The sequence below is a fragment of the Ctenocephalides felis genome, unplaced genomic scaffold, assembly GCF_003426905.1.
Source record: "Ctenocephalides felis isolate EL2017-DRISC unplaced genomic scaffold, ASM342690v1 CF-g0.4_SCAFFOLD_01604, whole genome shotgun sequence".
NCBI lineage: Eukaryota > Metazoa > Arthropoda > Insecta > Siphonaptera > Pulicidae > Ctenocephalides > Ctenocephalides felis.
The window spans coordinates 20,330,389-20,353,632 of record NW_020537758.1 but is presented as its reverse complement, the minus strand read 5'-3'; the positions used below and the strand labels follow the sequence as shown (position 1 = coordinate 20,353,632).

Below are 23,244 nucleotides of genomic sequence, written 5' to 3'. Positions count from 1 at the left end.
AATGAACGCTTGCTGCATGTTTCTGGCATTTATTAATAAATAAGAGATAACGTATAACGTAATGTGAAGTGTAATCATATACCTTCTCTACATGACTGCAAAAAGTGTTCTTGAAATTAAACCCTGAGGAACGCCTGCTTTTTTAAACCACGCCTATCAACTCTGCGCTAATATATGAATAATCACGAGTGATATTAGATCGCATCTACTATCATGATCTGAAATAAATCTATAAAGTAAACATTGAGGTATATTTGGGCTACTTTTCTCATGCCTTATCGTACATGTTCTATGATATTGGTTTTATCATAAATTCGTAGCACTAACACAAATATGAGCAGGTTTTCTGCTGAAATTTTTATAACCAGACTTATTATTTCTTGATATACAATTATTACAAATGCCTTCTGTTTTAAATACGTATATCTTGTGCAGATTTTTAAACTGCCAACCAATAAAATATTCGAACTTGACGAGAGATTTATTTAGGTTTGAAAAATATATCCGTAGATTGATAGAAATCTATTTCTTATAATCAAGTACACTTTGCAATGACAACGACGATTTGTTATTTCACTACGAACCGATTTCCAGTAGTATAGATCTAGAGATGAAACTCCTGTTTCTGCACTCCCTGCGTTTCGTTGCCTAAGTGGCTTTAGTTATGACGGGGACTTGTTTTACGGGCTGTCGCTTCTTCCCTGACATGACATGATTATATTTCGGAGGTAATGGAAAAGTTTGTCAACTGCGACGATACACAATTCCCATGCTGTATGATAATCAAAGATAACTGACGATTCTGCCTTGTTGACATGTGTATTTTGAAATAGGTCTTTTTGTCGAATACTTTGATATGTGTTTAACAAAATCGGTACATATTTACAGATCTTATTTGTTAAACTTCACTAGGTAACTATTTCATAGATTTTAGAAAATTGGAGATTATGAGATTTTATTAGATGCATTCAAAGATCCAAAACCTAATGAATCCAGAAAAGCTTGTTATCTATCCTTTTAAGTACTCTCTCTTTCAAAGGATTCGAGGCTTCATTCTTTTGCTTGTAGCATATTTCAATTCTACATATTTTGAACATGCTTAATTTCTCAATTGATGTGAAGATAGGTAATTTTAATAAAAATAACCAATGAACTTTATAATGAAAAAACATCTAATTATGACAATACATTTCTAATATATATATATATACAGATTTGTTCCTGCTCTTTCTTAAATGCGACTGTCCTCTATCTTTACCTTAAAGGTGAACATATGCCCTTCTTCTTATATGTTACAATATTGTCTCACTCCACATTTTGCTCGGTTTTCTTGTTTTACTCAATAACTACAGTCTTACCTCTTGTTAACAAGATTCTACATTCGCTGCTCTACGTTTACAAGAACTCATCGATCATCGTTAATCAGAATTTCAATTTCAGTTATCTTTAATAAGCAACAGAGTTTGCTGCACGCATATAATAATTTGTTCTTCTACTAGTACTTTCAGAAGTTTCTAAATTATTATAGTAGACATAACATTATTGCTGGTTTTAAACATAGCTGTTTTCGAGGAAATGTTCACGAGAGGTCAAATTTTGGGCTATCACTAATTAATCACGTTTTTGGCCAAGATCATCAAACATCAAACATCAAACATCAAACAGAAATTTTTACTTCAAGTTATAGATATCAACTATAATAATATATATAAATATTTATTATTTATTTTCAGGTCCTAGAGAAAGGCAATGGGCTGAAATGCCACCTTACCATCATCGTCCCCCCAGCACGACCACAACAACAACGACAACGACTACAACTCGAATGCCGTGGAAGGATCCACGACGAAGAACAACCGCCGCTCCTCCGCGCACTCGGCCAACCAGCAGGCACTACAAACATCCTCACCAGCCACATTATCCCAGTTACCCCGGTTATCCCAGTTATCCCAATTATCCTAACTATCCTAAACCTGAATATCCTGTGAAACCAAAAGGAGAGAAACCTCGTATACCAGAGAAGCCGAGATATTATCCTAGAAAGACGACTACAAGTACGACCACGATCAGGCCCCATGTGACGACTAGGAATCCGAGGTTCGAGCCTGCGGAACCTGGCATGCCGGATACTTGCGACACAAGTTATGATGCAGTGTCTGTTATCCGTGGGGAAGTTTTCATATTCAAGGGAAAGGTTTGTGCAAATTATTTATATACAACTATTATTTAAACTTTTTCAGTCAAAGGGATGTTTTTTGAAGATTTAAATAGTAGAGTTTCATGTAGTGATATTTTGTATCACCAAATTTGCATTTTTCAATCGGAATCGAACCTCGATGTTCAGTTAGATATTTCTCAGCATACACGGTTCAAAAGCCAAGATTCAAAATTTTTCCAGATGTTTAACTTTATTACCTTCCTAAAACGAATATCGAATAAAAAGCCAGATACAGCATAAAACCCAAAATACGTATCGCAATAAAATACTAATGGCGAGCGAATTTTAATATCGCGAAACTCAGAATTCTGAATAGCTACCACACGGGTGTCCGTACGATAATTCGATATCGATGAATACATATGTGCGGCCGCAGAATAATAATATTTCATTTTCCACGCCACACATATATTACATATACAAATTTTGTTTTCTTTCCAACTCGAGAGGAACGGCGTTCATAATAGATACGTTTCATTGACATTTGAATGATCTGGATTCCCTCATGTGTGCTTGAAATTTAATAAACGATTCCGGGTTAAATTGAATTCAGAGTTCGTTCATTCTATGGTGTTCCAACGCCGCCTGTTTGTGCGCATACATTAACCGGGATATTTGTTACATGCTCATATTTGTTCAAAACGAAACTGTGTTAAAGGGTATAAATTAGATTTCAATGCAAATCTCGAGTTTGAGATCAGCATAATTAAATATTTACTAAGTCGTCAATTGGAATGACAGCATGAAGCATAATTAGAGCTGAGTTGAGGATGTAAAATTTTATCTTCGCACATGTATATAGCACTGTCATTTATTGACGAGCGTATATTTTTTATATTTATTTAACTTCCCGTACAGCAAATTATAGTAATCGCAAAAAATCGAAAATGAAAATTTTCATATTTCTTTACGTTTCAAAACCTTCTGAACATTTTGACATACTTTAGAAAAAATGAATGTATGTGTGTGTGTGCGTGTGTGTATGTATGTGCGGATGCAAATTTTCGTAGACGATTTCGGGAACGGATCAACCGATTTGAATAATTAAAAAAACATTCGATTTGTATTGATAAGGAGACGTGCTGATTAGTTTTTGGCGAAGGCAGGTCTAGCCGTTCCGAAGATACGGGCAAAAAGTGCCGAAAACGGTAACTCAGTTTTTAAGAGAACGGAGCGTCCGATTTGAATAATTCAAAAACATTTTACTTGAATTGACAAGATGAAGAATTGATCAAATTTTCATGAAGGCAGGTCTAGCGGTTTCGGAGATCTAATGAAAAAAATAAAAAAAATGCCATTTGGTCATCAAATGCCATCAAAAATGATCATTAGACGTATGCACATCAAATTATCAGATATTTTATAGAGATTTTAACAATAAGTATAAATTTTGTTTACATTCCTATGGGTTCCGCACCAATGTTTATCTGTTAGACGGCGACGCGACGCTTACGCGCTTCGATATTTCGTCTCCATGCAGTTAAAGCAGTACGATTGCTTTGAAAAAAAGTTCAGAATTTCCAAAATATTTCAAAATACACTTGTCTTCTAAAAGACTTTTTTTTCAAAATGAAGTAAATTTTTGTAAAAAATTTATAGTTTCTCAAAAATCTATTTTTTCACAGTAATTTTTTTTCAAAAATGTTAATTGTTTTTAAAAAAATAATAATTTTTGGTACGGGAAGTTCCAGCAATTTGTCTTAAGGCTAGATGCCATGCGCCCCACTAGTTTAATTATTAACTTCCCGAACGAGAAGTTTATGTTCCAATCCAATTTGATTTTTTTTGTTTTCTTGACGTTTCAAGCTATTCTGAATCGAATGAGACAAATTTGGTAAACTTATGTGTATGTATGTGTGCATGTGAACCGATTTTTGATCTTTCGTCGATGTTTTTCAAAAGCCATTCGACATAAATCGATAAGGACTAGCGTTTATCAGTTTTCCGCGACGATCAGCCAAGTCTTTTATTTGTTACTAGCAGAAAAGTGAAAAATTATTTGTACAAAAGAGTACAATAAGACTTTTCCATTATCATGATATAATAAAACATTTTATTTTATATTTTATCATACAAATATTTTTCACTATTCCTATTCCGACAGTATTTCTGGAGGATCGGACAAGAGGGATTAAAAGCGGGCTACCCAGCAGAAATCCCAAGGCTGTGGACCGGTCTGCCTAGGAACATCACCCACATAGACGCCGTCTACGAGAGACTAGATAGGAAAATTGTTTTCTTTATCGGTAAGTCTAAAAATAATATCGATGCCTTAAGGATTTCGATATCGCTTTGTCGTCTGCTTCTATCGCCATAATACGACGCGGAAACTTCTATTCTACGCCAGTTATTGCAAACGCAATCTTGTTAGTGATATAGGATATCTTTTGTATTAAAGGATAATATTAATGCGATTTCTTCTTAATCCGATCGACTGTTTTATCCTGATAGCTGCTGTAATTTTTGTTGTTTTTCTTTCTGGAAGCACAAGGAATATGATAAATACACTGCGAAGAGTAGGTTCTCAAAAAGTATCAAACGTACACCTCCATATTAATTAAAAAAATAATAGTTTGTTGATGGCTATGAAATTTATTACGACATTTTTGTTTAAATGCATCACAATATTACGATATAATCAATCATAATTTTAATTTTGAAGAATCGATACGTTTTTGTCTTTTAAAGTTTGCCCATTTGTTACTTGCTCATTTTTAATAATTTTCGGGTATTTATTTGTATTGATAATTTTGAAAGTTTTTACGATTTTTTTCGAAAATGATGTATTCTTTAAATTCTTCAAAATATTAACGCAAATGGTAGGAAAATTATTTTTAGAATACTTAGATTAGAAAACAAAGCGACTTTAATTGCTTCAGTTGAAATTTGGAAATTTCAATTTACCAAGATTTTTGATAATTATATCAATGTTGATTATTAACCCTTTTTCTACGGGATTGTTTTCTCCAGAAAAGACACTGCTGTACGAGCTCACGTACCACCCAGTAGCGCTACTAAACGAGACAGAATACATATTTTATGAAAATTTCAATAAAAATGTATTTAAAAGTTACAAAAAACAATTCTGATGAACTAGAAATTACAATAACAAATAAGAATTCTCAACAATTTAACTCAGAGTGATGAATGTTGAAGCATGGTCGAAAGGTATAAAACAGTGTTGTGGATAGTGTTAATTTGTCAGAATTTGTTTTATGATTTTTTTGAATTCTAAAATTTTGGATACCTTAGTAATTTACCAAAATTAGTTTACTAAATTTTCAAAAGCAGTAAATGAGCAAACTGCGCTTTTTTTGAAAAAAAGTGAAATATTTCAATCACAAATCTAAAATCTTTCAGTTGAAATCGACCTAAAAATCTAATTTTGGGTTTGAAAAACTGTTTTTTTATATTCATATGATATTTATTTCTACGTGTGGTAGTTTAATTATTTTATAGTATTCTATTAAATGAGACTTATAATATAGTTTTAGTTATATTAATATGAGGTACGTTCCGTTGTACCGTCATAATTAATATCGCCATATTACAATATACATGTATTAATATCAACATTTGACCAAAAAATCTAAATTAAATTTTGGGTTTAAAAAACTGATTTTTTTATGTTCGTATGATATTTATTTCTATATGGGGAAGTTGAATTATCTTATAGTATTTTATTAAGTTATGCTTATAATATAGTTTTAGTTATATTAATATGAGGTACGAACCGTAGTATCTTCATAATTAATATCGCCATATTACAATATACATATATTAATTTCAACATGCTAACTAATATTACCATGTTTTCATGTTTTCGCAAACAAATACAATATAACAATATCTCTGTATATATTCAAATTCTCAGGCAAATACTATTACCTGTACGGTAATCGCGTGGAACCGGGTTACCCGCGACGGTTAAGCTCCCTGGGTTTGCCAGACAATTTGGAGCGGATCGACGCGGCCATGGTGTGGGGCTACAACTCCAAAACGTACCTGTACAGCGGGGACCGCTACTGGAAGTTGGACGAAGACGAGGGCAGGGTCGAACTTGACTATCCGAGGGATATGAGCATGTGGAAAGGGGTCGGATATAATATCGATGCCGTGTTCCAATGGACAGATGGTAGGATAGTTAAAATAATTATTGTAAAATTCATTTATATTCAAAATTAAAAAACGACCATCGATCTGCTTTATAAATTTAGCTTTATAGATTTAGTATAAGTTTAGTTTAAATAAAATAATTTCGGATAAATTGACAAGTACATTGGGTGTGCTCCAAGGATCAATTTTAAGGCCTCTCTTATTTCTCATATATATTAATGATTTACCCCATTGTACAAATCTTTGTGATTTTATTCTTTTTGCGGATGATACCAGCGTTATCATCAAGGCCAAATCTCTTAATGAATTACAACATAAATTAAGCGTGGTTATGTCAGAAATAACGAAATGGTTTTGTGAAAGTAATCTAGTCCTCAATAATGATAAGACCCAAATCATATCTTTTTGTACAAAAAATCGTTTATCCAATAATATTACTTCTTTAACCATCAATAATTCAGCATATAATTTTTCGCAAGTATCAAAGTTCCTTGGTATCGATATTAATAATAATTTAAAGAGGTCTAATCATATCTCTATCTCACTATCACCAACTTTATCTAGAACATGTTTCATGTTGCGCACCCTAAAACCCAAACTTGGTTTAAATTGCTAACTTTCAGTTTATTATAGCAACTTTTATTTTCACGTTTCATACGGCATCCAATTCTGGGGTTTTTCATCCGAACTAATTAAAATACTTAAGCTTCAGAAAAGAGCTATTCGAATATTTTTTTCCTTCCTGCAGACCCATATTTAAAAAACACAATATTCTAACTGTCCCATGCATTTTTCTGCTGGTAACATTATCTTTCATCAAAAACAATTCGAAACTTTTTGATATGGCTTCGTCCTCCTCAAACTACAACACTAGACACAAACTTATTAAGGCGCGCACATATAAATTAAGCAGCTCTTTCAATACGATCGACGGTCTAGGTATTCAGCTTATGAATAAACTTCCACTCAACATCCGAAACTAAGACAGCAAAAAATTTCACGCTTCCCTAGTTAAACTTTTTAAAGAATTAGCTTTTTATGACATTACTGAATTTTCTCAATTTGATTTCAATAACTATTTTCTTGCATAATCCTTACCCTTTATCTATGTAGTCTGACCATTTGATCGCCTGTACAACCATATTTTTTTAATTTTTTTAATTTTTTTTATTGCTATTTTATTAATTTAACATTTTTACGGTTTTAAATCAATATAACTTTCAACCTTGTGCAAGAATTTTGAGCTTGACTGGTGGTCAAACAGACTTTAATATGATGAACATAGTATTTAATGTTCGAATGCTTTTTTTCAGCTCTTTTTTTCAGAAGCGAAATTTGTGCAGCTACTATGATTATTATAAAATTACTATCATTTTAATATTAACAATGAATCAGCTTGACAAGAGCCTGAAATAATATCTATTATTATTGATTATGGCTTGCTTATGAATAAATAAATAAATAAATAAATAAATAAGGTACAAAAACACCGGTTTAAAAAAAATGTATATATGTATTTATTTCCCAGGAAGGACATATTTCTTCAAAGGCAAAGGTTTTTGGGAGTTCAACGACTTACAAATGCGAGTAAAACACAGGCACCAGAAACTGTCAGCCCCGTTTTGGATGGGTTGTCCTCGAACTTTAGGCGTCGATTCATCTGCAGAGAAACGCCTGAGGTACACCAGCGCTGATTCTGATGAATGGACATCATCAGGGCACTCTCTACGATCAGATATTGCATATCGAATAATCTTAATGATACTGCCGACTGCTTTACTAATTATACGAATACGCTGATTGCCAGGATTGAGTGAAGTTTTGGTATAATCTTTCAGTTTGAGGTACACTAATGTGAATAGTTTTTAAGTGGATAATTATAAGTTTATATATTTCGAACAGTTTGTGAAAATCTTATTCATGTTTGGTAAAATTAGTGCGTTGTTCATTTGGATGAAGTAACTTGTACGATACTCTAAGTAGATGCGTTTCTTGTGCCGTACCAACATTGATTCCGTATCAAAATTGATCCAATATTGCAGTCAAAAAATTATAACCCAAAAATTTAAAAAGAACCTTTTGTGATTGGTCGTTTAAAAAAAATATTTTAGCGATAACTATCAATTTTTGAATAGTTAAAACTCGTGAGTAATTTTTGGTTTCTGCGGATGAAACATTATTCATCGAGTTTAAGTATTTATTAAATATAATATACAAGATAATTCGAATAATAATTTTTGAAATTATTGATGATGCAAAAGAATTTAAAATCCATCAAGTGTTCAGATTTAAATGTCAAGACTTGCTCAACTGTGCTTTTATAGTTATTTGAATTAATAGCTTTGTAATGAACTGATTTAAAATTTAAAATTTTTGAAGATATTAGTTTGTTCTTGAATAATATCAATTACATATCTGCCACTATATAACAAGTTGACAGTGTTTAAGTAATATTATATCTTTATTAAGATTTCAGGTTGGTTTGGTGATGAAATAATCTTAAGAAAAATAATATAAGACATTTCAATCAAGGATTAGTAATTTATTTTCATTAAAAATAATAAAACATCAAATAATTAATAAGGGATTTCCTTCACTAATAGAAGCATTTATTATATAAACATATCTGTGTAATATTCACAATATGATAAATTTTGCAATTATAAATTTATAATTAATATTTATTTTATTTTATTAGAATGGCAATTATGTAGTAAAATAATTTTATGATTAATTAATGTTAATTATTAATATGAATTCAAAATTTGACAAATAAGTCATTCCAGAAATGTTTGGGAATTTTATTATTGGCTAATTAGATATGAAATTTATTGCAATTATGTATATGATTATTTGTAAACTTTGTGAAATCATGAAATTTATTGGTAATTTGGCTTTAGTCATCACATTTTGATTATTTCAATATATTGCAATATGCAGCAATTACTGAAATGTAATTGTTTAGTTATTAATTATAATATTTGGTTATTAAAATTATTTAATATTCATATATTAAATGAAGAAAAATAAAATATTATTTTGACTATTTTTAATTGACAAATTAGCGAAAATAAAATATTAAATTGAAACCTCGTATGCATTTTTAGCTACATTATAAGAAATACATTTATAGTTTTTTTAATATGTTATGATTAGTTCACATTCAATATTGTCGGAATTATTTCTTTTGTAATTAGATCTAATTATAAGTTTTTTCTTAAGTTAGATATTTTATATATTATGATCATTCGGTAAATAAGAGACATCAGAACATTATATTTGTAATTAACACTATAATGTAAGAGGTAGTATTTTTTTAAAAACTATATTTTTATAAATTATGCGATGCATTGGAATTTTATAACAAATATTTTGCTAACTTTCTATTATTGAAAATTCTCTTTTTATAATGTGAAAATTTTAACATTTTTATTCTTAAGAAATAATGAAGATATACAGTACATATATTTTAATTAATTTTTTATGTTATTTTTAAGAATGAAGCCAATATGCGCTTAGAGATGTGACCGCATTATGACTAAAAAATTTGGAATATTTTTAAAAGTTGTATTTGTCTGATGTATATATATGCTAGTGATAAAATGCACATGATATTGTAACATAGTGCCTATTACATATAAACTGCCTATTCAATATAGTGTTTGGCTATATATTTTTTGATCATCAAATACAATATTGAAGGCATTCGCAAAGTGCACAAAGAAAAAAGAACAATTAAATTTGAATATATGAATATTTTGAACTAATTTTTAAATTTCTGACGTTTATCTATCGTAACATAATAAAATCAATTTCTTTCTACAAAAATAATTATTTATATAATTATACATAAAATTTCTAATAATCAAAAACATGTATTTCTCAAAATAAATATGAATATAATAACCTGATATAAACATGATAAATAATGAATGTGGGTTTAAAGATATATTTTCTACATTCACTATAAAAAAATTTGGCATAAGAATATATTATCAAAGTCTAATATAGTATCATTCAGAATATGTATGCATTTTATGGTAAATTTACATCATAACAATCCAATATATATCATGTATTTAACCAATATATACTGTGATATTTAATTGTAATACATTTTGAAATAAACATTTTGTATTATGTTTTGAATTTATGAAAATGTTTGATTGCAAACGATATTGTTATTATTATGGATTACTTTCATATTTTTTATGTAGGAGTAAAAGAACAACTGTATGACGTCAGGTATATGACGTTCAACAGCACCATAAACATCCGCTGGAGCAAAATAAATTTGTCAATATATGATCAAATAAAAATCAATTTTATTAAAAATTCACCACCTACCGTGGTTGACCAATTCTGTGATGTGTTTCCTTGTAACATTGGCGACCCACTGTTATTTTTATTTATTCTATTTGTAAAATTTATAGACATGATATCCGAGTCGTAGAACATTTTGGCAATCGCGTTGAAGCGCTGCCTTGGCTGGATCATGAGGGAAATGTAAATCCTGGTGTCGAAATCTAGATGGTAGGCAGGATTCTTGGCCTGGAGGAATAAATAGTAATAAAAATATAAGTAATATTAACAACGTTTGAATGTATTCAACCTTTAGTGAAGCTATAATTTTTCCTGCACGTTCCCAGTTGCTCTGGTAACTTATATATACCAATAACTTTATAATGTTTGTGATGTGTATGTGTGTATATTTCGACATATATCTAGTATGGTATTTTCTCATTTCTAAAAATAAATTTTTAAATTATCTATATTTTGAAAATTGGTTTTATTTTATTATGAACACCATTTAAGCTGTTTGAAGAATATTTTTATAATTAACAATCGTATACATAATTTTGAATTGTGTAGTTTATTATATTATGATCGCAGTAAATTTAGATTTGAAACTTGTTTGATAAATGAAAATTTTGTTTAAAGTTTTGTTTCATTGTAAAACTTATACTAACTGATCAAATCAATATGTAATCACATAAATTACTGTACTAATTTTTTTATAAAATTAGTTTAAAGTAGTTATAAAATAATTAATTATTGAAATACTCTTGTAAAAATTGTGATGATCAATTAAAATAATCATAAAATGTAAAAAGTAGTATTTATTATATGTTATTCATTTAATTGTTTTTCAACTTTGCAAAGGAGTGGTTTGTTTTCACTAGATAGTTGAAATTGCTTTTTTGTGTTTTCTCACAGAATGTCATTTAATTTTGATCATTTAAAATAAACGAAATTTAAAGAAAAATGTAATATTAAACATTTTTTGAATTAATTTATATTTTTCTTTTGACCTTGGTTTGATTTTTTTATATTTCAAAATATTTCACCAATTCTACTCTCAATAAGTACACAGTAAGACTCTTTTGCGCTAACTTTGTTAGTTTACAAATGTTTTGTGGCTAGTTTGTATCATCATTAGTAATTTTATTGTAAACTAATAAGTTAAAACTTGAAAAAATTGTATGTTTGTATTTATATAATATTTAATGGCTTCACGTGTTGCAGGAATGTAGAACTAAATTTTTTATCAGAATTTAAAAGCAATTCAACTAAACTATTATGATTTTATTAGAAAATTGCTTTTGTTAATAAATTTCAAAATTATTCATGTATATGAGTGATATATAAATAAAACAGTAAAAAGGGTATGGGCGCATTGCCATATAGAATCGGCCCCACCCTGGTATTTAAATAATTTATACGCCATTTTATAGGTCTAAATGATAAAAACCGATATACCAATTTTCAACTTTGCATCTCATCTTATGGCCGAGATATCATTGAAAATATGTGAAAGTGGCCCCTTTTTTCAAACTCACTTTTTGACGTAACCATAAAAGATATCGAAAAAAAATTTACGTGGTTCTATTCATATTGGCTTAGGCCACATAATGTAGAACAATCGATGCCAAATAATTAATTATTATTAGCTGAAAAAGATAAAATAATTTTTTGATTGATGTTTTCCGGTAGTGCGTTTAGTTGGACCACCTTCTAATTAGCGTTATTCGAAAGATTATTGCTTTATCTTTTAGTACTGAAAATATTGTTCAAATCAATTTGGTGGAACACATTGGAAAATTGAAAAAACCGGAGCCAGTACACCCGCGCGTAACCCTAATAGTACCCTGCAATCGCATAGAGTTCGTTCGAACGCAAAGCAGTGCGCGAAGCGCCCGAAACGGTTCCTAAGAAATTCTGAACTTTGAATTCTGAAATACAATTTCTTTTATTTATCACTGTGAGTAATTTAATTAAAGTAATAAAAGTATTTTAATTATAATATTAGAAATAACTAGTGGGGTGGGTGGCATCGTGCCTTAAGGCAAATTGCTGGAACTTCCCGTACCGTAACGAAATGTTCGAGGAATACTGAATGTTTTCAAATAAATTATTATAAATATTGAGACATTGTCTAATATTTATAAGTATTTTATAAACTGAATTGCAAAGTTGAAATTATTTGTTTAAAGTATATTAGAACTATAGTCAGAATTAAAAATAAAATCTGAATTATTTTCGATATACAAAAAATTAAAAAAAAAAAAAATGAAACAAAAATTTTTTTTCCAAAATCAATTATTTTGTTAAGACAAGCAGAAAGTTCTTTGAATCATTCAAATCGAACGCTTAGTTCTCTCAAAAACTGCAATTTTTTACATATTTAGCTCCGTATCTTCGAAATGGCTGGACCTACCTTTGCCAAAAACTAATAAACACTTCTCCCAATCATTACTAATTGAATGTTTTTTAGATCATTCAAATCGGATACTCCGTTCTCTCAAAAAGTCGATTTCTATTTTCTGCACTCTTTGCTCCGTATCCCGGAAACGGCTGGACCTGCCTTTGCCAAAAACTAATTAGCTCTTTTCCCGATCGATAGGTATCGAATGTTTTTTGAACCATTCAAATCGGTTGATCCGTGCGCCCGAAAACGTGACTGGAAATTTGTATCCATACATACATACACACACACACATACACACACACACATATCCATTTTTTCTGAGGTATGCCAAAACGTTCAGAAACCTTCGAAACGTCAAGAAATGTAAAAATTTTCAATTCCGATTTTCGGCCCATTACAATAACTTACCCTACGGGGAGTTAAAAATTTATTGGTGTTCTTTTAAAATTTACAAGTGTATCATATGATTTACACAAATACTTCGGTATGCTAAATTAATAAATAATAAATCAATTAAAATTATATTTTGTTATTTTAATCGTCATCACTGTCATGGTTAATAGCAACCGAAGTTTCCTCTATTATAAAAATTTTCGATAGTATTTCTGATGGACGTATAATACGTGATAAATACCTCGCAAATGACATATAATACATGATAGCTGCAATATGTGAACAGCAACCAACAGTCCTCAATCCATTGGGACAACTACAGCAATACCTTAAAATACTTCGATAGTTAGTGCAAAGCGGAGTATATTCAATATAAACATTATATTTTTTCCTATTTATATGCCGTGATTGGACATCAATTCTAATTATATTCCTACACTCTTTGAAATAATAATAATAATAATAATAATAATGATTATTAGAATACTTTCAGTAATAATTTTTGTAAATTCCTGAAGTACTATATAGAAAGTTTCCACATCAAATGGCAAATAATTTTTGAAGAATTTTAAATAACCAAAAGCAAAGAATTTCGGATTACCATTTGTCATATTTCTTTTTGTATTGTAGTATTGAGTAGTACTGATAAAGATAGGCCACAATAAGGGCTTTATAATCGCAATGTTACAATTATCATTAAAAAAAAAAGGTTTCTTGGGTTTGTTGAAATTACAATGTTTCATTATATTATTATTTCATATGAATACATATAACTATATAATAAATATTGTCACATTCAGAATTTCTTAGGAACCGTTTCGGGCGCTTCGCGCACTGCTTTGCGTTCGAACGAACTCTATGCGATTGCAGGGTACTATTAGGGTTACGCGCGGGTGTACTGGCTCCGGTTTTTTCAATTTTCCAATGTGTTTCACCAAATTGATTTGAACAATATTTTCAGTACTAAAAGATAAAGCAATAATCTTTCGAATAACGCTAATTAGAAGGTGGTCCAACTAAACGCACTACCGGAAAACATCAATTGAAAAATTATTTTATCTTTTTCAGCTAATAATAATTAATTATTTGGCATCGATTGTTCTACATTATGTGGCCTAAGCCAATATGAATAGAACCACGTAAATTTTTTTTTCGATATCTTTTATGGTTACGTCAAAAAGTGAGTTTGAAAAAAGGGGCCACTTTCACATATTTTCAATGATATCTCGGCCATAAGATGAGATACAAAGTTGAAAATTGGTATATCGGTTTTTATCATTTAGACCTATAAAATGGCGTATAAATTATTTAAATACCAGGGTGGGGCCGATTCTATATGGCAATGCGCCCATACCCTTTGTCTGTATATTTAAAAATGTAAAAGTATTTAACAAATTTTATACCTGAGAAAGGAAATGCAAACAAGTGTACTGTAGAACACAGGTTAGTGGAAGAAAATAAAATTTATTCTACACCAAATTTATTTATTTCAATAACCAACGACTAATTCATTGCAGTGTAAATTTTTAGAGAATTTACTAAAAGAATGTAATATCGTTATTTAATTTATAAAACCCTTAATGTTAAAATTGAAGATTCAAATAAACGTCGTTTCGATTTCAAAACAGAAGAGGCGTTCGAGTTTCTGAAACGCCATCTTCGACCGAGCGAACGTGCACGCTTTGCAGTCGCACGTCTACAGGTCTTTTGCACATCTATGCTTTGCGACTCTAGGAGTTGGGAGAGGCAGTTGTCATTGCGAGTGAGAGTTCATTTCCATCGTGGCGATTGCTGGAAGAAGACAACGGGACGTCGTCGAACACGGACGAACGGGCCTGACCCTTCGCTGCCTGTGGAAAACATGCGACCTGCGAGCGTCACCTGGTACGTTGCACTTGTGCTGATTATATTTCTCTTTGCGGATTCGCTCGGATTTCATTTCGTGTTTTAAGATGTTTTAGATTTAATCGAGACCTTTACTCATTTCTGTTTTTTTTTTGGAAAACGTGTGCTCGATTTATATAGTTTTTGCTCAAGTCGTACTACTGTCTAAGACGTACGCCGGATATATTTTATCTAATCATTTTATTTTGCATCATTTGGTGAACACTGTTAAATAAAACTACATATTATTTTGTTGACTGAGCAAGACTTCACAATTGAATGGCTGGCGGTCATTGTGCAGAAGAAATAATCAAAAGTAATAGTAAAAAGTTGTGAAAGTAAAAAATAATGACTGTTAATTCATTATGAGAATTATTGTGAGTACATTTATACGGATCGTTTAATTTGAAGTCTTATTTACATCTTTATCATCTGCTAATTCACTTCAATTTATAGATCAGAAGTATTGTGTAAATTGGACCACAATCATCATGTCATCAAGAATTTTAAAGCAAAATTACTTTTCCATGAAAGCCATTTTTGTTTTAAATGCATAATTTTATTTCTTTTACTTGAAAAAAAGTTACAAATTGACAAAGAATAGTTACAATTTGAATGAATATAAAGATGCAAACGAAGACTATTCTGTGCTGGAGCGCTGCATTGCACACGAAGACAGCTTTGGTGACGCATCAACAATGACATTTAATAATGTATGTATAATCAACTAAATTCAATAATAATTTGTGTATTTTGCAGGTGCCGGGTAGGTTTGCGTTTGCTGCGTTTTTATACGAAAATTGTTACTGTGACGCTCTGAATGTGGTATTTATTGGAATTGCATTTGGCACGAATAGATTTATTAAGCGGTGATTTTGTTCAAGATATTAATTGATCAATATTATAGTTGTCACTATAACTTTTAGAAATTTACAAAATCATTAAGGCATTGAATTTCATGATTCGAATGATCACGATATGTCTTGCATGTGGGTTAATTTATTAGTTAGGTAGCATCAGTAGTTTTATTATTAATAATAACAAATACTAATACACTAATCTATTCAATTATTGAAAAATAATGTGGTCATTTGAATCATTTGAGATTATGCAATGTGGATTTGACATATTACATTAAATTTTAATTTTCACTGTTTTCAATTCATGTTAATGCATTTCATAAAAACCAAGTGCAATTCTTAAACTGCTAGTAAATTTCTACATTCTATTTCTGGTCATCAAGATGAAATCACATGGAGGCCACAAGATACCATATCAAGCAAATTGTTGAGTATCGAATGGCCAAGTATCGAGTGAAAATTCAACACTGACTCACTTCACCGGGAAACGCTCTGAAAATAATTTAAAAAGTACGTTTTTATCCATAATCAGTATAAATGTAAACAATAAATAACATGTTTATTTTTTTCCAGGTCCTTTCAACCATTGCTGCTCTGTACACTGACCCCTTCACCAGGAATCGCTCTGAAAATAATTTAAAAAGTACGCTGTTATCCATAATCAGTATAAATGTAAACAATAAATAACATGTTTATTTTTTTTTCAGGTCCTTTCAAATACTGCTGCTCTGTACACTGACCCCTTCACCAGGAATCGCTCTGAAAATAATTTAAAAAGTACGTTTTTATCCATAATCAATATAAATGTGAACAATAAATAACATGTTTATTTTTTTCCAGGTCCTTTCAACTACTGCTGTTCTGCACACTGACCCCTTCACCAGGAATCGCTCTGAAAATAATTTAAAAAGTACGTTTTTATCCATAATCAGTATAAATGTAAACAATAAATAACATGTTTATTTTTTTCCAGGTCCTTTCAACTACTGCTGTTCTGCACACTGACCCCTTCACCAGGAATCGCTCTGAAAATAATTTAAAAAGTACGTTTTTATCCATAATCAATATAAATGTGAACAATAAATAACATGTTTATTTTTTTTTTCAGGTCCTTTCAACTACTGCTGTTCTGCACACTGACCCCTTCACCAGGAATCGCTCTGAAAATAATTTAAAAGTACGTTTTTATCCATAATCAATATATGTGAACAATAAATAACATGTTTATTTTTTTTCCAGGTCCTTTCAACTACTGCTGTTCTGCACACTGACCCCTTCACCAGGAATCGCTCTGAAAAATAATTTAAAAAGTACGTTTTATCCATAATCAATATAAATGTGAACAATAAATAACATGTTTATTTTTTTCCAGGTCCTTTCAACTACTGCTGCTCTGCACACTGACCCTTCACCAGGAATCGCTCTGAAAATAATTAAAAAGTACGTTTTTATCCATAATCAGTATAAATGTAAACAATAAATAACATGTTTATTTTTTTCTAGGTCCTTTCAAATACTGCTGCTCTGTACACTGACCCCTTCACCAGGAATCGCTCTGAAAATAATTTAAAAAGTACGCTGTTATCCATAATCAGAGTATAAATGTAAACAATAAATAACATGTTTATTTTTTTCAGGTCCTTTCAACTACTGCTGCTCTGTACACTGACCCTTCACCAGGAATCGCTCTGAAAATAATTTAAAAAGTACGTTTTTATCCATAATCAGTATAAATGTGAACAATAAATAACATGTTATTTTTTCCAGGTCTTCAACTACTGCTGTTCTGCACACTGACCCCTTCACCAGGAATCGCTCTGAAAATAATTAAAAGTACGTTTTTATCCATAATCAGTATAAATGTAAACAATAAATAACATGTTTATTTTTTTCCAGGTCCTTTCAACATTGCTGTTCTGCACACTGACCCCTTCACCAGGAATCGCTCTGAAAATAATTTAAAAAGTACGTTTTTATCCATAATCAATATGAAGTGTGAACAATAAATAACATGTTTATTTTTTTTTCAGGTCCTTTCAACTACTGCTGTTCTGCACACTGACCCCTTCACCAGGAATCGCTCTGAAAATAATTTAAAAAGTACGTTTTCATCCCTAATCAGTATAAATGTGAACAATAAATAACATGTTTATTTTTTTCCAGGTCCTTTCAACCATTGCTGCTCTGCACACTGACCCCTTCACCAGGAATCGCTCTGAAAATAATTTAAAAGTACGTTTTTATCCATAATCAATATAAATGTGAACAATAAATAACATGTTTACTTTTTTCCAGGTCCTTTCAACCATTGCTGTTCTGCACACTGACCCCTTCACCAGGAATCGCTCTGAAAATAATTTAAAAAGTACGTTTTTATCCATAATCAATATGAATGTGAACAATAAATAACATGTTTATTTTTTTTTTCAGGTCCTTTCAACTACTGCTGTTCTGCACACTGACCCCTTCACCAGGAATCGCTCTGAAAATAATTTAAAAAGTACGTTTTCATCCCTAATCAGTATAAATGTGAACAATAAATAACATGTTTATTTTTTTCCAGGTCCTTTCAACTACTGCTGTTCTGCACACTGACCCCTTCACCAGGAATCGCTCTGAAAATAATTTAAAAAGTACGTTTTTATCCATAATCAATATGAATGTGAACAATAAATAACATGTTTATTTTTTTCCAGGTCCTTTCAACCATTGCTGCTCTGCACACTGACCCCTTCACCAGGAATCGCTCTGAAAATAATTTAAAAAGTACGTTTTCATCCCTAATCAGTATAAATGTGAACAATAAATAACATGTTTATTTTTTTCCAGGTCCTTTCAACCATTGCTGCTCTGCACACTGACCCCTTCACCAGGAATCGCTCTGAAAATAATTTAAAAAGTACGTTTTTATCCATAATCATATAAATGAACAATAAATAACATGTTTACTTTTTTCCAGGTCCTTTCAACCATTGCTGTTCTGCACACTGACCCCTTCACCAGGAATCGCTCTGAAAATAATTTAAAAAGTACGTTTTTATCCATAATCAATATGAATGTGAACAATAAATAACATGTTTATTTTTTTTTTCAGGTCCTTTCAACTACTGCTGTTCTGCACACTGACCCCTTCACCAGGAATCGCTCTGAAAATAATTTAAAAAGTACGTTTTCATCCCTAATCAGTATAAATGTGAACAATAAATAACATGTTTATTTTTTTCCAGGTCCTTTCAACTACTGCTGTTCTGCACACTGACCCCTTCACCAGGAATCGCTCTGAAAATAATTTAAAAAGTACGTTTTAATCCATAATCATATGATGTGAACAATAAATAACATGTTTTTTTTTTCAGGTCCTTTCAACTACTTTGGCTCTGCACTTTGACTCCTTCACCAGGAATCCTTCCTGAAACATTTTACCAAGTATGTGATTTATCCATAATCAGTATAAATGTGAACAATAAAAAATAACATTTTTTTTTTTTTCCAGGTCCTTTCAACCCACTGCTACTCTGCACACAGACCCCTTCACCAAGAATCTTTCCAGAAACATTTTACCAGGTATGTGTTCATCCATATTAGTATAAATGCGAACATTCCTATAATGTTTCTTTCTTTTTTTGCAGATCTTCTCGATCCAACTATTACTGAAGCCTCAAATTCAGGAGCTTCCAAGCTCCTGAACACTCATTCATGTGAATGGCTCGCAAGTAGTTTTTTTTCAATGACTGTCTATAATTATGCATGATTAACTTAACTCTTATTAACTCAATAACATGACTAACCTAACTAACTTAATTATGCAGTTATTATAAAAACCACTTGTTGAGATTTACTATGAAGGTCTTAATGGGGTTATGTGGAAGACACCGCTCCATGATTAATCAGGTAATTTATTCTTTATAGTATATTTTATGAGACTTGTTACTATTCATTGTTTTCGGTTATAGGGTAAACAACTTCAAGCCAAGTGCTCTTCAACGCTCAAGTTGCTCATGAGTGAGAACAATCATTTGATCTACTAATTATGCTGTCCGTCCGTCCGTCCGTCCGTCCGTCCGTCTCTTCACCAGAGAAGATGCCTACTATGATATATTAAATAGTTAAGTGCTTAGATGTTAAGATTTAATGAATAAATAATTGTATTTAATTTAATTGTTGTTTTAATTTAATTATGAGCCACTTCACGGCTAAATCACATCATGCTGTAACGTAAATTACAGAAATATTTAAACATGTCTACATTTTAAAAAATTTCTTGTGTTATTAATAGGGATACTTATTGAGTGCACTCTTTAGTGTAGTCAATTGTGTAGAACAGTTTTCTTCACTGTTTGGGTGTTTGCAAACATCTTGCCGCATCTTGGTAAAGCTCTTTATACCTTTGCTTCGACTCGGGTAGAACTCTGCGTCATTGCTTTGACTCGGTAGAAACGCGTTGACAATAGACTTTGCTTTTTTCCAAACCATTATGTTAGTCGAGTGCCTTAAACATTTAATGTGTCAAACCGATGTTTTCTCTTGTTTAATATTATACTTTCTATTATTTCTTTAAATGGCGCATTTTTTTCTTAGCTATAAATATCACTTAATTTAATACACGGTTTGAAAATTGAATATTTTTAATTTTTTATACGATTTTATTCCATTTAGCACGATTTCAAATTTTATGTACTTAAATTTTTTTTGTCATATTTAATTTTTGCGAAGTATGTTCATATCACAAAAAAGTATTTATGAAAGTGAAAAGTCTGAAACCATCGATAGTATCGATAGTTTGCGAACACTAGCTTAAAGATAAACAATTTTTACTGGTCAAAGCGAATGCGAATAACTGATGACGACAGCAATTAAATTTATGTTGTTGTATTTATGATTATCACTTATTCTATTTTATTTTATTTTTTACCTTAAAAATTGAATAACCTATTCTTTTTGTTCACAACATATTTTTTTAGTTCCTGAACTTGCTATATTACTTTTAATTTATATTACTTTTAAGATTAGAGTGCATATCTTTTTTATCATTAATTATTATTGAAAATAAGCATTATATATTTGATTTAATAAAATAAATATGAATTCTTGTTCTTAAAAATTCTTGTTTTTCACTAATTTTAATAGGTTTTAGAGATTAGGAACAAATCACCCATTTTTGTATAAGATCAATGTCTTTTTTTACACGGCTTCTTCTGGAACCAATCTACCGTGTAAAAACAGACTTAGGTGTATATATATATAATAATAATAACACAGTATGTAACAATAATATATATATATATATATATATTATACAATTAGACAAATGTTAATGTATTTTAGTCATTTTCATTACTGCAATTGTAAGAATAAATTAATATAATTGTATTATTAAATACTGTGATACATTGATTGGAAGTTTTGAATAAAACTAACTAAACTTTATTTGAAGTGTTTCATTTCACACAATTTTCAGTGATATATGTTAAAAACGCACCGTATAGGTATAGGTATTATGAACATCAATATATTTGTTGATGTTATCATAAACACTAATATACTCATTAATTCGTTTTTCGGCGATGATTTATTATTTTGAATGAATTTCATAAAATATATTACAATTTTTGTAATCTAATTCTATTATGATCAATAAAGTTGATGAAGTTATGACTTTGACCATTTTAAATAGACTAATCTATGGTTTTTCACTCATTTCAAACATGTCAAAAATGATAACACCTTTCACTCACTTCAATCATATACTATTATTCAAAGTGTTTTAATTAGTTCATTTTAATTAATATACTTTTAATATTGGTCTGTTTTACTTAACTTTGGACATAGGTAATGAAGATTATTTATTTTTTCCTCTTTAGCACAATGATATCTTCATTTTTATTGAGATAATTTATTTTATTAGATTATTTTATTACTATATTAATTGTATTAATTTCCCGCGACACGTTTACGCTACCACCCTTCTCCTTACTTTATAACCTTACCTAATGCTTATCTACGCGCGTTAAGAACTAATATTCTTACCTTGCTTACCTCTACCACGTCTCGAACCTGCTACCACGTCCTCTCCAGTGACTCCCAGCTCCTAACGCGCGACGCCACGACGATCACGTTAATAAACCGTTGCAAAGTAGATGATATTGTATATTTTATACGATTAAAAAACTAACAGGTCATATGGCCAAAAAAAAGTTGATTTTGTGTGGCCTGTGTTGGCGTAATGGATAGATTGATGGCTTCGTACCATAAAGGTACCGAGTTCGAATCATACCTCAGGACAAAAAAAAATATTGTTCACGTTGTGGTATTTATTTAGTGTTGAATAACACAAAATTAATATTTAGATATAACAAACTAACAAGTCATGAGGCCGAAAGAAAGCAAAATCGATGTGGCCTGTGCTGGCGTAATTGGTAGAGCGATGGATTCGTACCCAGAGAGTGCCGAGTTCGAATCGAACCTCGGGACAAAAAATGGAAAGCGTGGAGTTTATTATTTATTGTAAGATAGCACAAAGATAAAATTTGGATTTAATAAACTAACAGGTCATGAGGCCCAAAAAAAGCAGATTCGGTGTGGCCTGTGTTGGCGTATTGCTAGCGTGCTAGCTTCATGTCAACAAGGTACCGAGTTCGATTCATACCTCCGGACACAAAACGCAAAATAGCGTGACTGTTGACGCTGTGGAACGAGGTATGCACGGAATCACATCCGTTCGAATTTGAGACCCCAGGCAATGCTCCCCTCGATCTCGATTGAGAGGAGAGATACGCGCGAGAGAGAATCCGCAACATCCCCTAATAAGCCCCGCAGCATCCCAAAAGGGGAGAGGGGGGACTATAGGGGGGTGTGGGGTTCGCGAACCCGCGACCCTGTGGTCCAACCCTCCCGAAAAAGGGAGAGGGGGGACTATAGGGGGGTGAGGGTTCCGCGCGACGACCACCACTGGGTCGCGCCGGTTGAAAAGCTGGGTGCGTCACAGGGTTGGGTCGGTGTGCGAGTCCCCGGAGCACCTCTCGAGTGCGATGATGGGGATGTGGGGTGAGGGAAATGCAGTGAGT

General features: G+C 31.1%; 1 protein-coding gene and 2 long non-coding RNA genes across 4 annotated transcripts in view; all 3 read left to right on the top strand.

The window, feature by feature from the left end:
• LOC113372478 (matrix metalloproteinase-2-like) overlaps nucleotides 1-8,387 on the top strand; it is a 78,508-nt gene extending 70,121 nt beyond the window's left edge. The window contains exons 4-7 of the mRNA XM_026612811.1: nucleotides 1,734-2,194; nucleotides 4,323-4,464; nucleotides 6,093-6,353; nucleotides 7,863-8,387. Of these exons, the coding sequence (XP_026468596.1) occupies nucleotides 1,734-2,194; nucleotides 4,323-4,464; nucleotides 6,093-6,353; nucleotides 7,863-8,134 (1,136 nt within the window). The 3' untranslated portion in view covers nucleotides 8,135-8,387. The remainder of the gene's footprint in view (nucleotides 1-1,733; nucleotides 2,195-4,322; nucleotides 4,465-6,092; nucleotides 6,354-7,862) is intronic.
• A 6,813-nt stretch (nucleotides 8,388-15,200) lies between these two features.
• LOC113372767 lies at nucleotides 15,201-18,492 on the top strand. Of its 2 annotated transcripts, XR_003366795.1 has the most exons (6): nucleotides 15,201-15,320; nucleotides 16,080-16,086; nucleotides 16,564-16,690; nucleotides 16,754-16,823; nucleotides 16,888-16,957; nucleotides 17,021-17,056. It is a non-coding gene; the product is annotated as an uncharacterized LOC113372767 (long non-coding RNA). The 2 variants fall into 2 exon arrangements; XR_003366796.1 differs by lacking the exons at nucleotides 16,888-16,957; nucleotides 17,021-17,056 and adding an exon at nucleotides 18,476-18,492.
• A 156-nt stretch (nucleotides 18,493-18,648) lies between these two features.
• On the top strand, nucleotides 18,649-20,262 carry LOC113372769. The gene is made up of 6 exons (XR_003366800.1): nucleotides 18,649-18,680; nucleotides 19,140-19,209; nucleotides 19,537-19,606; nucleotides 19,674-19,744; nucleotides 19,810-20,071; nucleotides 20,134-20,262. It is a non-coding gene; the product is annotated as an uncharacterized LOC113372769 (long non-coding RNA).
• The last annotated feature ends 2,982 nt before the right edge of the window (nucleotides 20,263-23,244 follow it).